This window comes from Eschrichtius robustus, chromosome 4 (assembly GCF_028021215.1).
Source record: "Eschrichtius robustus isolate mEscRob2 chromosome 4, mEscRob2.pri, whole genome shotgun sequence".
In the NCBI taxonomy this organism is placed as follows: Eukaryota; Metazoa; Chordata; class Mammalia; order Artiodactyla; family Eschrichtiidae; genus Eschrichtius; species Eschrichtius robustus.
Window position 1 is genome coordinate 151,152,499 of NC_090827.1, and position 16,800 is coordinate 151,169,298.

Below are 16,800 nucleotides of genomic sequence, written 5' to 3' on the forward strand. Positions count from 1 at the left end.
GTTCTGACAGCCAGAGAGGATGCCTGGGCAGGAGGGGAGCTGCGGCTGGCAGGCTTGGGCACGAAGGGCCAGGCTCGAAGCTCAGACCTTCCTTGGTCCTGAGAGCAAGATTACGGTCCGAGTTTGTGGGACATGGGCACCACCCAGACATTTTAGGATCTGCGTGACCAGCTGTTAATAGGTTGGACCGTATCCCCCAAAAGACAGTTCAAGCCCTAAGCCCTGTACCCAAGAACATGGCCTTATTTGGAGACAGGGTCTAGTTAAAATGTTGTCATCAGGGTGGGCCCCGAGCCAACAGAACTGGGGTCCCTATGAAAAGGGGACATTTGGGCACAGATGCACACAGGGAGGAGGCCATGTGCAGACAGAGGCAGAGATGGAGTGATGCTTCTACAAGCCAAAGAACGCCAAGATTGCCAGCACCCCCAGCAGCTGCGGGGGAGAGAGGGACAGAGTCTCCTCAGAGCCTCAGAACTATGGGAATCTACATCTGTGTACCTGGTCTGGCAGCCTGAGTGATGGCGAGATTGCACAGAGCCGACCCGGAGAGGTGGCCGAGCCCTGGGCTGGCGGACTCGGCTGTGCGTCAGGAATTCCTGCACATTCCAGCTGCTTCCATGGCCCTGGGGTTTGGCTCATCTTTGGCCTCGGGCCTCCCCATTGCCTCAAGCCTGGGAACTCTGGGGCCCACAGGCTCCCGCCCCCAGCCCTGCTGGCACCCTCACCAGGAGCACCCAGGCGGGATCTGAGGGCAGGTGGTTTGGGGCTGAATGGGCTGAACTGGCATCTTCAGGGAACATTTGCTGAGCATCAGCTGAGCCCTCGGCTGGCGCCACGGGTGGGCCACCCAGCCTGCACCCACGAGAGCTTCCGTGGCCCCTGCAGCCTTGCCCAACGGTGGTGGCTCCCCAGGGGGTGGTTAATGCCTTCACCTCCTGTTGTCTGTTCCCCGCGGGATTCCCCACTAAACCCCGTGTGAAAAGTCCCTCTTAGAATTCGGAGCTCAGGATTCACTGGGGTGCTGGGAGGGGTCGTGTGACTGCATGCCTGCTTCCCCAGGTGAGTCACACCTGGGCTGTGCCTGGCCTACTTACTGAGGTGGCATTTCCACTTCTGTGCTTGCTGTGCTGTCTTTGGCCCCATTCTCAGGCCACGTGTGACAGCAGCCACCTCTGGTCCTTTGTGGACAAAGCAGGGCATCAGTCGATCAGAGTGAATAGCTTTGACCTGCTGCTCTGGCCTTGCTCCCTCCAGCAAAGCCCAGGTGGCTGGTGACCTCCAGGACCCTCATCCGAGGCAGTTTGGGACACCTGGTTGCTTAGAGTCACTGCTGCTCAAACACCTGTGCTTTAACAGCCAAACTGAGAAGCGCGAAGAGATTAGCTTTGTGTGCGTGTTTTATGTAAACGGAAGTCATCTCCTGTCATTTGATGTTACCAAACGTTCTGTGATGAACCAACAACATATAAAAACACTAGCCACAAGGCCCTTCACGTAGATGAATGAAGTGCAATCAAGTTAAAAAGAACAGTCCACCCTACCTGTGGTTCTCCGAGGCCTTTGGGAGGTTCTTGTTGTCACTGAAACTCTGGAACCAGGGAGGGTCAGGGCTGTGTGCCCGTCCGGAGGAGCCGGCAAGCTTGTGTGGAGTGGCCAAAAAACCCAAAGGCTCTGGCCACCTCCGCGGGGAAGGGCCCTGTGTAGACGACTGGCACCGAAGCGGAGCCCTGTGCGCCGCGGGGCGTGCCTGCCCAGCTGTGCACGGTGAGCGTTTCCCTCGGGCTCTTTCTGGGGAGGATGCAGGTGATGGTGCGTCTTAGTGGGCGCCGGCCTGGCCTGCTGCCCTCCGCCCTGTGCTGAGGAAGCTTTGATAGGCGTGACGGAGAACCCAGCTCCATGTGGCCCGGTGACTGTGGGCACGAGCTGGCGTGGCTCACGTCCCGCTGGGTTGGGGTCCCGACCACCACCTGGCCCCGCTCTGAGATCTCCTCCGGGTAAGGGGACAGTGCCAGGGACGGGGGGAGAGGACCCTACGCAGATGTGCACGTGGGGCGGAGTCTCGCTGTGGAGAGAGAGGGAGGGAGGGGGGCGGTTTCCTTGTGGCTGTTCCCTGTATGCCGTCTGGTGTGATGAAAGGAAGCCGTGAGCCCCTCCTACCCATCTCAGGACGGCAGTTAAGGTAATCGTTTATTCATTCAACAGGCAGTACTTGGGTAGGTACTTTGCTCCAGGCACTGGGCTGGGACTTTGGCAGAGACCAAGGCAGCAGAGGCCCTGGCCTCACATGGGACTTTCTCATGGGGGATAAAGCTGGGTGCCCGGAGCGAGTGGCCAAAGTAGCGGTTTCAGAGGGCGGCATGGTCACGGGTGTGGTGGGGGGAGAGCTGAGTGACCCGAAAGCTGCAGGGACACCTCCCTGTGAGCCTGTGGGATCCTGGCTTGCCCACACGACAGCTTCATCTCCCAGGAGGTTGGAAATCACCAAGAGCGTCCCCCAGGCATGTTCTCTGGCTCCCAGGCCTGCAGGGCGCACAGAACAAGGCCGTCCAGTCTGGGAGGTGGGCTTCCTGAAGCCTCCCCGCAGAGGCTTGGGGCTGAGGGGCCTTCATGGAACAAATGGGTCCACGTGTGGAACTCGGCGTGTCTGAGACGCCGGGACCTCTCGCCCCCTCTGCACGTGACCCTGTGCAGTCACCCTGCAGGTGTGACAGCCCAGGGTCTTTCTTCAGGGGACACTGACCCTGGGGAGCCGCCTCTCTGGACGGGGTGCTGACCAGCAGGGGGTCTTGGGGGTGGCAGTCATCGACACAGAAGGGACTGAGGGCACAGCAGATGGGAGCCAGCGGGGGTCTCCTCCATCCCGTGGGGCTGGAAAAGGGGCAGTGACTCAGGACCTGCGAGACAGCCTGCTCCCCAAGTCCAGGTTTTTTAAAACTTTCTTTTTTTAAAAAAAACAACCTTTTAAATGGCGTTATTGAGGCATAATGCACTTAATGCCGATAAACTCTACTCCTAAAAAAGGTTAGGATGGTAAATTTTATGTTATGTGCATTTTACCACAGTTAGTATTTTTTTTAAATGCTGATGGGGCGGTGGAGCAGTTCTGTGTCTTGGTCGTGGTGTGGATCCAGGGACCTGCCCGTGGGATACGGTCGCGCGGCACTCGTCACACGCACAGTGCAGTGCGCGGAGCACACGGGAGGTTGGCTGAGATGGGCAGCTCCGGTCTCTGTCAGTGTCCTGCTTACGATACGGTTCTGCGGTTTTGCCAGATGTCACCGTCGAGGGGAACGAGCGGGCGAAGGTGCACGGGACCCTTCTGTGCTGTTGTTTACGACTGCGTGTAAATCTACAACTACCTAAAAGTAAAACATTTAATAAAAAATAACCTTTCAACAAGTCCATTGAGGTATAATTGACGTACAATAAACGGCACATATTTCAGGTGGACAGGTTAGGATTTGACACCTGTGAAACCGTCACCACAATGAAGACAGTGGGCATAACTACCCCCCAGATGCTCCCTGGCCCCTCTGCATCCCCTCCGCCTCCACCCCCAGGCTAATGCTGGTCTGCTTGCTGTCATTATAGATCAGTTTAAACTTTCTATTAAAAAAAGGGTGTTTAACTAAGGACGACTGCGAGGGCCCCTGACCCTGCCACGGGGGTTTGTGGGGACTTACAAAGCGGAACAAAACGAGCTTCTAGAAAGTCCGTTCAGCGGTGGGACCATGGTCGGGGGTGCCGTGGACTGAATGTGTCCCCCGAACTCACGTGAAGCCCTCACCCCAGCGTGACTGTGTTTGGAGATGAGGAGGTAATTAAGGATAATTGCGGTCGTAGGGAGGGGCCCTGATCCCGTCTGACTACTGCCTGAGGAGCACTGTCTCTGCCGGGAGCACACGGTGAGGGGGAGGCCTCGCGGGAACGGCCACCCGGGCACCTTGGCCCTGGACGTCCAGCTTCCAGACCGTGAGAAATAAATGTCTGTATTTAAACTGCCAGGTCTGTGGTCTTCTCTCGTGGCTGGGGCGCGGGGGTTGACGTTACCGTTGTTGAGTGACGTCACTCCGCCCGTAAGGGAGGCAGGCTCATCTGGGGACGGTCTCCGAGTTCCCTGTGCTGGGACCGCCAGGCCTCCGTCTCCATGGGGCCGCCCACCTTTCAGCACCGGCGCTGGGCTTCTGTCTACGCCGGGGCCAGTGGTCCAAGAGAGGGACATGGTGCAGGAGGGCCCTGAGTGCTCACAAGGAGCGCTGGCTGCGTTCCCTCAGCCTAGGAAGGTCACGGACCAGCCCAGGTCCAAGGAGGGAAAGAGACCCCACTTCAGTGGGAGGAGAGGCCTGGCCACAGGGGAGGTGGGGGTCCAGGTGCATCTTTGTAGGCAGTCTGCCTCCCCCCGCCCACTGGATCTCACCGCCCCTGTACACTGGATCTCACTCCCCCTTATACACTGGATCTCTCGCCCCCTCCTTGTACACTGGATCTAACACCCCCCCTTGTACATTGGATCTTACCCCCCTTGTAGATTGGATCTCATCTCCCCTTGTACACTGGGTCTCACCCCCCCTTGTACACTGGATCTTGCCCCCCCCCCTTGTACACTGGATCACACACCCTCCCTTGTACACTGGATCTCACACCCCGCCTTGTAGAGTGGATCTCACCCCCCCTTGTATTTGGACCTCACCCCCCTTGTACATTGGATCTCATCCCCCCTTGTACACTGGATCTCGCCCCCGCCTTGTACACTGGATCTCACACCCTCCTTGTACACTGGATCTCACCCCACCTTGTACACTGGATCTCAACCCCCCTTATACACTGGATCTCAACCCCCCTTGTACACTGGACCTCACCCCACTTTGTACACTGGATCTCACCCCCCTTGTATGCTGGATCTCACCCCCTCCCTTGTACAGTGGATCTCACACACCCCCTTGTACAATGGGTCTCACCCCCTCTTGTACACTGGGTCTCACCCCAGCCCCTGTACACTAGATCTCACCCCCACCTTGTAGAGTGGATCTCACCCCCCCCATACAGTAGCTCTCACACACCCCCTTGTACAATGGGTCTCACCCTCCCTTGTACACTGGGTCTCACCCCACCCCCTGTACACTAGATCTCACACCCCCCCTTGTAGAGTGGATCTCACCCCCCCTTGTACACTGGATCTCACCCCACCTTGTACACTGGGTCTCACCCCCCCATACACTAGATCTCACTCCCCCTTATACACTGGATCTCACACCCCCCCTTGTACATTGGATCTCACCCCCCCTTGTACACTAGATCTCACTCCCCCTTATACACTGGATCTCACCCCCCCCTTGTACACTGGATCTCTCCCCACCTTGTACATTGGATCTCACCCCCCCTTGTACACTGGATCTCACCCCCCCTTGTACAATGGATCTCACACACCCCCTTGTACATTGGATCTTACCCCCCCCTTATACACTAGATCTCATTCCCCCTTGTACACTGGATCTCACCCCCTCCCTTGTACACTGGATCTCGCCACCCCCCTTGTACACTGGATCTCACGCCCTCCCTTGTACACTGGATCTCGCCCCCCCCTTGTACACTGGATCTCACCCCCACCCTTGTACACTGGATCTCACGCCCTCCATTGTACACTGGATCTCACGCCCTCCCTTGTACACTGGATCTCACCCCACCTTGTACACTGGGTCTCACCCCACCTTGTACATTGGATCTCTCCCTACCTTGTACATTGGATCTCACCCCCCCTTGTACGCTGGATCTCACCCCCCCTTGTACAATGGATCTCACACACCCCCTTGTACATTGGATCTTACCCCCCCCGTGTACACTAGATCTCATTCCCCCTTGTACACTGGATCTCACCCCCTCCCTTGTACACTGGATCTCGCCACCCCCCTTGTACACTGGATCTCACGCCCTCCCTTGTACACTGGATCTCGCCCCCCCCTTGTACACTGGATCTCACCCCCACCCTTGTACACTGGATCTCACGCCCTCCATTGTACACTGGATCTCACGCCCTCCCTTGTACACTGGATCTCACCCCACCTTGTACACTGGGTCTCACCACCCCATACACTAGATCTCACTCCCCCTTGTACACTCTATCTCACCCCCCACACACTGGATCTCCCCCCCACCTTGTGCACTGGATGGTCACCCCCTTTGCCTGTTCAGGGTTGTGGCCTGTCCTGTCCCAGTGTCCCCCAGTCTTCTAGGTCACCCCCTAGAGGTGACCCCTGCCGTGACCTCTCCTGTGTCTGAACACCAGTTGGGTCACCTCCCTTCCTGCATGAGGTCCAGCGGAAGACCTGACTCCTACCACTGAGAACCTGTAGACTGCTGCTGTCCTCACCTCCCCAGTACTTCTCCCCCGGCGTGTAGGATCCTGCTCTCCTGGTTTGCGTCCTGTCTCACTGGCTGCTCCTCCCGTTGCGTGTCAGGCAACCCGTGAAGCATCCAGCTCTAAGCCCTCAGTGCCCGACCTCACTCACACATGTATCTCCAGCCCTGATCTCTGCTGGGTGTTGGCCTCCCTGACTCTGCTGCCCACTCAGCACCTCCATCGCATCTCCTGGAAATGAGGCTGCTCCCTGCCTGCCCATCCTCCCCCCATCCTTCCCATCTCTGCTCACGCGGGGCTCAGGCCTGACTCTCCTGGTTTCTCGCCGTCTGTCCCCGCCAGCAGCAGACCCGGTAGGCATGCCCTGCAGCATTTCACAGCAGCGTTATTCCAAGTGGCCATCGCTGGACGGATGGATGGCAAGATGTGGTAGGTACATGTATGACTCAGCCTTAACCAGGAAGGGAATTCTGACACCGACTGCAACATGGGTGAACCTTGAGGGCAATGTGCTGAGTGACATCAGCCCAACACAGAAGGACAAATACTGTATGATTCCACTTACATGAGGTACTGAGAGCAGCCTAATTCCTTGAGACAGAAAGGAGAAGGGTGGTTGCCAGGGGTAGGGAGGAGAGGGGATGGAGAGTTACTGTGTGATGGGGACAGAGTTTCAGTTTTGCAAGAAAAAAGTTCTGGAGATGGATGGTGGTGATGGCTGTATAAGATTGTGAATGTACTTGATGCCACAGAACTGTACGCTTAAAAGTGGTTAAAATGCAGATTTTATCTTATTTTCTATGTTACTGCAAGTTAATTTTTTTTTTTTTTCTTTTTGGCCATGCCGTGCAGCATGTGGGATCTTAATTCCCCGATCAGGGTTCGAACCTATGCCCCCTGCAGTGGAAGTGTGAAGTCTTAACCACTGGACTGCCATGGAAGTCCCTGTTACTGCAGTTTAAAATAATAAGTAATAAAAAAGTGTTTCTGGGAGATGACCCTTTCTGACGCTTCCCCTGTTCCCAGCCACCATCATCTCCCTGGGTTATTGCAGGAGCCCCCTAACTGGCCTCCCACCTTCTGCCCTTGCCCCGCACTCACCCCAGGCTGGTCTCAACACAGCAGCTGGAATCATTGTTTAAATTCTGATCTTGTCGCTCTGCCCAGAACCCCTGTGACCCCCACCCAGAGTCAGGCGCCCCCTTTGACCTCCGGGCTCTGTGCTGCTCCTTAATCACGCCCCTCCTCGGGGTCCCCTCTGCCAGGACGGCTCCCCCTCATCAGGTTGCCCTTTCAATTCCACCTTATCGGAGATGCCTGTTTTCTGTCTAATCCGGTGGTTCTCAGCCGGGGGTGATTTTGACTCTTAGGGGACATTTGGTGATGTTTGGAAACATTTCTGGTTGTCACAACTGGGAGGGGGACGTTCTGCTGGCCTCCCGTGGGTGGCAGCCGGGGGTGCCACTCAGCATCCTGCAGTGCACTGGACGCCCCCCCCCCCCACACACAGGGTGTCACCGGCTCTCATCTAAGGGGCCCCTGCCCTCCCTGCTGCACACCTTTCCCGTGTCCTGCTACCTGTTCCCCGCACCACTGACCATGATGTGATGTGTGTGGTCCCTCGAGGGGACGGCACTGTGGCATTGGGTCTGGCCTGGCGTTCTCGGTGGCCTTGGCTGTGGAAGAGCCGGGGTAGGGGATGAACCTCAGGAAGGCCCTGCTTCCTGCCCCTGAGTCCAGGACAAGGCGTCCAGCGCAGTGCCAGGGGCCACCACGATGGAGCTCTGGGCTTGGGTGTGAATGCCCCCTGGGCCAGTCCCGCCGGGGGCCTGGGAGGCGAGGCTGCTCAGCCCAAGAGTAGATCAAGCGGTTAAGAGAAAGGCTGCCTTTTGCGTTTTTTGCGTTGTCATCTGCTCTTGGAAAATAAGCAATACAATTAAGTAGTTTCCATGAAATGTTAAGTGTATTGTCTGAATTCCTCTCTTCTTAGTCTTCTAAAATCTAGACGAAAGGAAGCAGCGAGCGTGAGCTGTAGCTCTTTCCGGGGAGTGTGTGACTTATCATTCACTCTGCGAAAGTAACTGTGATGGGTCTCTGAGGGCCAGAGGCTGGCGTGACTCTGCCGGGATTGGGAACACGGGAGCTGCGACATTTCAGGCTGATTAGTGGGGTGAATGATTCCCTTGGATACACGTCTCTTCAGCCCTTGTACAAAAGGGGCTTCACACCAGGGGCCTCCGCTGTACCCACGTTGTTTCATTCCATTTCTAGGAGAGAAGGTGGGCCCTTCTCCAGCTGGATGAGGTTGGATTTTGAATGGGAAGGTCAGAGAGTTCAGGAGGCTGGCCTTGCCCTTGGCGCAGAAGAGATTCCCAATCTTCATTGACCAGTGCCCGCCTGCTGGCACCTCGGATGATGTCAGAGCCGGGACACCCAACGTGTGACTGTCCCCATGACTGCAGATCCCGTGTGCCACCGTCCAGACACCGGGCCCCTCTGCGTGTGGACCGCGGGCTGGAAAGACTCACCTTCGTTAGAAAGACGGTGTTGGTACGTTGAGGACCCCAGGTGCACCAGCTGGAGCCCCGTGACCTGCGCGCAGGTCTGACCTGCTCAGGCGGTCAACCACTCTGTGAGGGGAAGCTCAGCACCGATGGGTCCTGGGGCCGTAAGTTACGTCCACAGCGAGATACCACCTCGCCCCATTCAGCTGCCCCGCGAAGCCATCCTCCACCCTGGGGGTTGGACAAGGTGGTCCTGGGATCTGAGACTCGGCTGCTGGGCGTGAATTGGGGCGACCCAGAAATGCCACAGAGAAAGCGGGGTCTCTAGAAGCTGGAAAAGGCAAGGAGACATTCTCTCCTAGACCCTTCTGAAGGGTCAGAAGGAACAGCCCTTCTGACCCCTTGATTTTAGCCCACTGAGCCCCAAGTTGGGATGCTGCCCTCCAGAATTATCTGTAAGATGCTACGCTGTGTTGTTCTAAGCCACTGAGTTTGTGGACTGGTTAGAGCAGCTGCCGGACACCGACCCCTGCGTCCCGGGGCTGCGCCCACCCGGCCGGGGCACTCTGCTTACCAAGCGGAACCCAGAGGAATCCGTGTGGCTGAGGACCCTGGGGGCCGACTCTGCACGCGGGGCCGTGGCGGGACCGTCCGCGGAAGGGCAGAGCGCACAGGATGTGACAAATCAAAAGCCAGTCCCCAAATATCACATACGCGTGACGTCCTTTTTATAGAGTTAAGAACAACCAAAAATACATTTTAGGACAACATATGGCAACAACAAGCTGTGTTAAAGGGGCCCTGTGAGTCAGCAGCCGGGTGCAGGTAGCTCTGTGGGGAGGCGGGGCGATGGGCTGCGGAACTGGCGGGGTTCTACCTGCATGTCGGGCGTCGGGCTCCTGGGTGCCTCCTGCACGATTCAAAGTAACTACTGCGCTGCTTACCTTTCGTGCGTAGTTGAGAAATAGCCCATCTCTGGGGCCTGTGTGGCCTGTGGCTTGCCTCCTTCTGGAGAATCCCAGCCCAGGAGTGTCGCGTAGCGTTGCCAGTAGCATTCTGTGTGGGACAGCGCGGGCTTGGTCAGATGGTCTGTGCCAACGAGGGGAGGGCGTGTTCTGGGTGCAGAGGACAAGGTGAACCAGGGGCCCGTTTCTGCAGCAGGGCTGTGAGATGTGAGTGCCCGCCCTCAGCCTCCGGAGCTGCGCGGTCCCCCCGGACTCTGTGAGCGAGAACCCATCCACTCCTGTGGTCGGGAAGACGCCTTTGGCGGCGGGAAGGACGCAGACTTTGGTCCTTTCAGGGCAAGCTTTGCAATTTTGCTTCCTTCCAGGATAGGAGCAAAAGACCCCATCTGTTTTGCCTGGATCTGGAGAGGGATAAAGCCTTTTCTGGGAAACAGCAGGGTCGATTCTTCGCTGCATTTCTGGAAATTCCTCACGGCTGAGGTGTGTGCCAAGCGGTTCTCATTACACTCATGGCCAAAGTCTTCTCTGCGGTGTTGGCTCAGCGGCGGGTAGGGAGGAGGGGGTGGGAGGGTGACGGAGGAATTAGGAGAGCATGATGTTCCCTTTGATAACGTTTGCTTTGAGTTACGTGAGGAATTAAGAGAAGGGAAGAAAGGCTATAAAGGATGCATTGTGTGCGGTAAAATGGAGTTGTATTTAAGTGACCCTGTAAGGTGAAGGGTCAGTAAGGCGCCCTGCGTAGTCCTCTTAGCAGCCCTAATTTACTTTCATTCACCGGAAAGGATAAATCTATCCAGACTGGCTTGTGAACCCTGGCTTTGAACAACCTCTTGCCCAAATTACACACACGCTAAACCTGATGAAGAAAAAAAATAATATGAACTTAATGCACTTTTTTGGAGAGTCCTGCCTATTTTATACATTTCAGCCATTTTTAACGGTCATTTGTTTCCAGTGTAGGAGATACTTAGGCATTAGATTCTAGGTCTGGCCAGAAAGCAGTCGCTGGGTCCTGGTTACTTAGGGGAGAAGCTAGAGGTCTGCAGCGTTCGAGTTGGCGCGTGGGGTGCCGGGCCAGCCTGGCTGCGGGTGAGGGCTTCTCCCTAGGACGCACTGTGCCGAGGTGCTGCTTTTTTTCCCTCAAGGCGGTCCTTTTTTTTCTAAATTAGGGTGAAATACAGGTAACATAAAATCACCCATTTTTAAAGCGAACGATTCAGTGGCATTTCGTTCCTTCCCAGTGTCGTGCAGCCACCACCTCTGTCTCATTCTGGAACCTTGCCGTCATCCCAGGGAGACCCTGCGCCCGCCCCCCCTCCCCTCTGCACTCCTGCCCCCGCAGACACCCGTCTGCTGGGGAGCTGCCGTGGAAGGTGCGCACGGAGCTGCTTTCAGCGATTACATTCGGCTTTCTGATGACTTATCGCTAGCAGCATATTTAAGACGGTGAAGGCGCACGGCGCTGGGCGCTGGGGCCCGCTGCATCACGTGCTGCCCTGTGACCTGGACCTGGCCCCTCTGTGCCTCAGCTTCGTGTCCTCCGGACGCTGCAGGCTGGCATCGTGTTCAGGGCTGTGGAGAGAGGAGGGGGGGTGGTGCTTACGGAGCAGGATGGAGCCCTGCCCACCGCAGGGGCAGGAGTTCAGCGGGAGGACTACGGCTGGGAGGCGGATAAACCTACGCTGTCAGGTGCCCAGCCCAGCAGCGTAGAGACTGAGAACCTGCAGCCAGGACTTTTCTTGGCTGGAGAGCTGAGTCACAGGGGGTTGGTAGCCTGGTTCGAAGAATGGCCCCCTAAGCTTCCCGGTCCCAGACCCCCAGGATATGGTGGGTTTCACGCCCTCGATCGTGTGTATGGCTGTGAGTGTGGCTCACGGACCTCAAGGCAGGGGGGTATCCGGGCAGGCCTGGGCTGGTCTCGGCAGCCCTCGAAGTAGGACTTTCTCTGGCTGGTGGCAGGACAAGGACTCAGATGGGGGTTCCACGCGCTGTTGCCGCCTCCGTGATGGAGGGGCCAGGGCCACGTGCCAAGGATGTGGGCGCCCAGGAGCGGAGAGGCAGCCAGCAAGGATACAGGGCCTGGATCTGCCAGACCGTGAGGAGCTGGGGCGCCTATTCTTCCCAAGGCAGAGGCTTAGCCAGGCCGACGTCGGGGTTCCAGCCTGGAGAGCCCCTGGGTAGAGCGCCTTGCTGGCTGGATGTCTGATCTGAGCTGCTAAGCTTGGGCTAACTTGTTTGCCGCCCAGAAAACTAACACTGGGGCCACAGGGGAACTGAGCTCCTGAGGAGACCAGCCCCCAGGGAGAGGCAGGCCTCTCTCCTAAGCTCCTGGGCGGCTGCAGCCTTCCTGAGCTCATGGCTGCATCGCACCAACCTCTGCCTCTGTCATCACGTGGCCTCCTCCGCTGCCTCTCTAGGGACACTTGTCACTGGATTTAGGGCCCCCCCGGGGGCCTGATAATGCAGCATCTCATCACTGGATCCTTAACCTAATTACATCTGCAAGGACCCTTTTGCCAATAAGGTCACATTTGTAGGTTCCGGGTGGACCAGTCTGGGGGGCCACCATTCAGCCCATTACAACACCACTGTGGGGCGGGGAGAGGGGGGTCTGCTGTGCACGGCAGGGTGCACATCTGAGGCTGGAGGGGCAGAGGGGCTGGGTGCCCCAGTGCATGGCCTGCCGTGCTCAATGGGGGTGTCTCAGGGCCACCTCTCCGTGTGGACTCTGGCTGCTTTGTCACTCTGGTTCAGTTGCTGGGGTCCCCTGCAGAACAGACGTGTCCTGAGGGGGCTCCCAGCTGCAGTCACACCCTGAGAAAGATGGAGGATCCAGATGGGGGAGGTGTGTCTGCGCCAGGGCTGCCGGTGCCCAGCGTCCCCTGTGAGTGTTGCAGGGAGCAGCCTGCAGCTTCTTCTGGGTCATGGGAGACCGCGGGAATCTAGCGGGCTGAGGCTCCCCGTGGGGCTGGACGCCGAGGCCAGGGAAAGGTCAGGCAGTGAGTCTGCAGGCACACAGCACAGGTAGCCTCGGGCGGGCTGGCCGCACACTGCGCGATGCTGGCCCCTGACCTGGCAGCCTGGCCTGAGACCCAGGGCACCCTGGGTGCTCCAAAGCCGTGGAGGCCAGAACGCCCTCTGGTAGGCGTGTGGGCAGCCCCTGGCCGGATGGCCTGGCTGGGCGTGGATGAGAGCGGGGGCTGGCTCTGGCCACTGGGACTGTGGGGGGGCGGGAGCCATGTTCTGCGGGAGGGGACAGTGCTGGTGGCGGGAGATAATGGGGATCCCCAAGGAGGGATTCGTGGGCTCCCGGTTCCTCCCTGCAAGAGCGAGACTAGAAAGGGAAGCAGCACAGCTCCCCGAGGGGGCCTGGGGCCTGCCTGTCCCCGCTCCTCGCTCTGTGGCCACTTCCTTTGTTCTCGGCGCATATTTTCCCAGGATAAGTCCCTTTCCTAAGTTTCAGATTGAAAACCCTAAGCTCCCTGCTCCCACCGGGGTGAGTCCTCTGGCCGGGCAGGGCGGGGGGGGCGGGGTCTGGGCTCCCCTGGGTTGGCCCCCCGGGCAGCCGAGCCCTGAGACCTTCACTGCAATGCGTCGGCATCCAGGCACGTCTCAGCAGCAGCGGCGTTTGGTTTCCTAAGCGTGTTCCTTCCTCCAAAGCCTTCCTCTCAATAAACTCCAATGGTCCCGTGAGCAGAGGGCCGGCTTCGGCGTGCCGCCTCCCGGGGATGCTCGGGCTGCCCCTCCCGCCTCTTCTGTTCCGCTGCGGCGACGTCGCGGGGGCCGGGAAGGAGGTCCGAGCAGGTGTGGGAGCTGTCCGCGGGCAGGCGAGTCCCTGGCTCTTCCTTTGCCTCTAGGATTGATTCCCGGGGGGTGACTGTGCTTGGGGTCAGTGTTACTAGGAGTGACCTTGAGAAGCTAATTGGGAAATGGACGTTTTGAAAGCCTTGAATTTGCCTCTCCCGGTGGGATCCATGTCTAATATGGCCATACTTGCCAGTTTACACGTATCTTGACGTCTTAAATTTATGCTCAGGCTTTGGAGAGAATTTACGGGAGCAGCGCTGTCAGATGAATCACGGGAGGCCTGCAGTGAGGATGGGGGCCCCCAGGCGTGTCAGTGGGCGCCGTGTCCTTCAGGGGTCCCATCCTTGCTGTGCCCGGGGCGGCCTCGCGGCCGTCAGCTCACACTGCAGCAGAGCTGCGTCCAGCCGGTGGGTGTCCAAGGGGCCTCTCTCCCGTGGGCACGTCGATTCTGCTGACGCCAACGCCCCAGTTCTGTTCCTGGGCAGCTCTGAGGCCGAGGTGAGTGGGGAGCCAGGTGGCCCCGACATGACAGCCTGTCATGAGGGACACTCACAGAGCCGTTCCTATTGTAGCAGATGTGGGAACTGTCAGCCCAAGGTGGGGGTCCTGGCCCCGGTGCTTTGCTGTGTGGGGTTCTTTGAGGATGGCCGGCCTACCCTGACCAAGACCCTGACGGGTGCTCCCAGGATGCTAGCAGACCCCTCCCCAGTGGGCCTGGGGTAGACGCAGGGAGCAAGCAGAGGGGGGGGCCAGAGAAGGGCTCATCCCGGGGGGGGGGGGGTTGGACCCAAAGGGGGAGGGGGAGGGGGATGACTCAGGGGGCAGAAGGGGGAGGGGCCGTAGGGGACGGGAGGAGGGGAGAGCAGAAGGGGGGCTGAGGGGCAGACCCGGAGGAGGCCAAGCCAGGAAGACCCGGGGAGAGACCTGGGGGCAGCCCTGGGGGTAGAGGGGGAGGGGAGGTGTATACTGAGGGTAGGGTACAGCGCTGTGGGGAGCCTTCAGGGAGGTGAGCCCCACCCCCAGCAAGGATGTACAGACGCTGGGCTGCTGCTGCTTCATCCTGGCTTGGTTCTTCCTCTGCCCAGTTGCCAGTAGCTGTCCAGCCCTCCCGGCCCTGTGCCGCAGGTCCCAGGGGATGGCTGGTGGCCTCAGCTCTGCTGTGTCTGTTCCAAGACTCTGAAGCTCCCTCTGGCTCGTGGTCCCCACAGTTTCTGTTGAGACGAGACTGGACTCTGGGGGCTGCTTGGGAAGGTGAGACGGGTCCCTGCCAGCGCCTTAAAGGAAAATAAATTCTAGGAAGGTTAAACATTTTACTGTATGAAAGAAACCATAAAGATGCGGAGTGTAGACAGGTGTGTCTGTACCCTGCAATAAGGAAGGCCTTGGAAGGTGTGGCATTAGGGGCAGGAGGCAGAGGCGGCTGCGGAAGTGAGATTCAGCAACTTAAGAACTAAAACATTTCCCCGTGGAGAAGACTACCATCGAGTCAAAAGACAGGTGCCAAAGAGGGGAGTGTTGGTGATGATATGGCAGGCAGCTTGTTGGCTTTGGTAACATACAAAAGCTATCACAGCACCTCCCACCCACGGGGACGGCCGCTATCAAAAAACAGAAGACAACAAGTGCTGGCAAGGTTGCGGAGAAAGCAGAGCCCCGTGCACTGTGGGTGGGAACGTAAAATGGTGCAGCCTCTGTGGAAGACAGTAGGGAGGTTCCTTACAAAACTAAAAATAGAGCTACCATATGATCCAGCAATTTGATTTCTGGCATATATTCTAAGGAATTGAAAGCAGGGTCTTAAAGAGACATGTGTAGATCCATGTTCACAACAGCGAAGACGTGGAAGCAACCTGGGTGTCCGTTGATGGATGAATGTGGTCCATCCACGTGATGGAACATTATTCAGACTTAAAAGGAAGGAAATTCTGACACCTGCTACAACATGGATGAACCTTGAAGGTATTATTAGGCTGAGTGAAATGAGCCAGTCATGAAAAGACAAATTCTGTATGATTCCACTGATATGAGGTACTTAGTTAAATTCATAGAGACAGAAAGTAGACTGGTGGTTGCAGGAGGCTGAGGGGAGGGGGAATGGGGAGTTAACTGTTTAATAGGTATAGAGTTTCCATTTTACAGGATGAAAAGAGTTACGGGGATGGATGGATGGCGGTGATCACTGCAAAAAACGTGAATGTACTTCATACCACTGAACTGTACACTTAAAATGGTTAAGGTGGTAAATTTTGTTGTATGTGTTTTAACACAATAAAATGCATACTGAATGATAAAACAACAAAACAAAACAAAAACAAAATCTTACCACAAATCACTTAGAGGAAGAGAATTGCTCCAGGGAGATATGGACAAGGGACACAGCACCCATTAGGGTTGGTGTGAGTGGCACATGATGGAAACTGGAACGTAACCCAGGGGCAGTCGGGCGGTGAGGCCCACATGGTGGCCCGGCTCTGCCATCCTCAGTCTGTGGCTTACATTTCCTGAACCACGATGACTGCTGAGGGCCAGCCATCACATCTGCACTCCGGCCTACAGGGAGGAGGAGAGAGGAAGGCAGGCTTGCTCTCCCTGCTTATAACCCATTGGCCAGAGCCTACATCTCAAGGTGGGAAATGCAGTGTTTCTTCCAGGGCACCATGTGAGCCTCTGAAGATGGGAGGGCTTTGCTCCCCCAGGAAGAAGAGTGGAAGAAAGGTTATGGGGCAAGTGTAGCCTCTATCATAGACACAAACAGGCAGGTAGTACACGGTGGCGACGGGGAGCAGGTCAACCTCACCAACACTCGGGGGATCACAGAGTCACAGCAGCCTTTCGCCTGTCGGTGACTGTGTGGGTCCCGGGCCGTGTCCTCTGACCCCTTCTCAGCCCGCCCCCTGCCCAGCTGTGCGTCTGGGTGGGGACGCTGACCCGCATCAACTGTGTTTCTCAGGCTCCCGGGTTGGTGGGCTCCCACCCGGCTTCAGCCAGCAGGAGGCTCTGGCGGGACACGGGCTGGTGGGGAGGGTATGTGTCCCCCTGTCTGGGTTCCACCTCTGGCCGAAGCTGCTGTGGTTCCTGCCACCGCTCCAGCCCCCATCCCCTACCCCGGCTTCCTCTAGTGACCGCCAACCCCCCCCCCCGCCCCCTGAGCTGTCCCTCCAGCCTG

The 16,800-nt window shown here is 57.6% G+C and overlaps 1 protein-coding gene across 4 annotated transcripts in view; it reads left to right on the plus strand.

The window, feature by feature from the left end:
- The window catches only part of ZFYVE28 (zinc finger FYVE-type containing 28), a 114,573-nt gene that overhangs the window by 12,609 nt on the left and 85,164 nt on the right, over positions 1-16,800 (plus strand). For 3 of the 4 annotated variants that reach the window (XM_068543560.1, XM_068543563.1, XM_068543565.1), the window contains exon 2: positions 8,630-8,908. The exons of the other annotated variant lie outside the window; for it this stretch is intronic. In XM_068543560.1, the coding sequence (XP_068399661.1) occupies positions 8,675-8,908 (234 nt within the window). In that variant the 5' untranslated portion in view covers positions 8,630-8,674. The remainder of the gene's footprint in view (positions 1-8,629; positions 8,909-16,800) is intronic. 4 annotated transcript variants of the gene reach the window in all.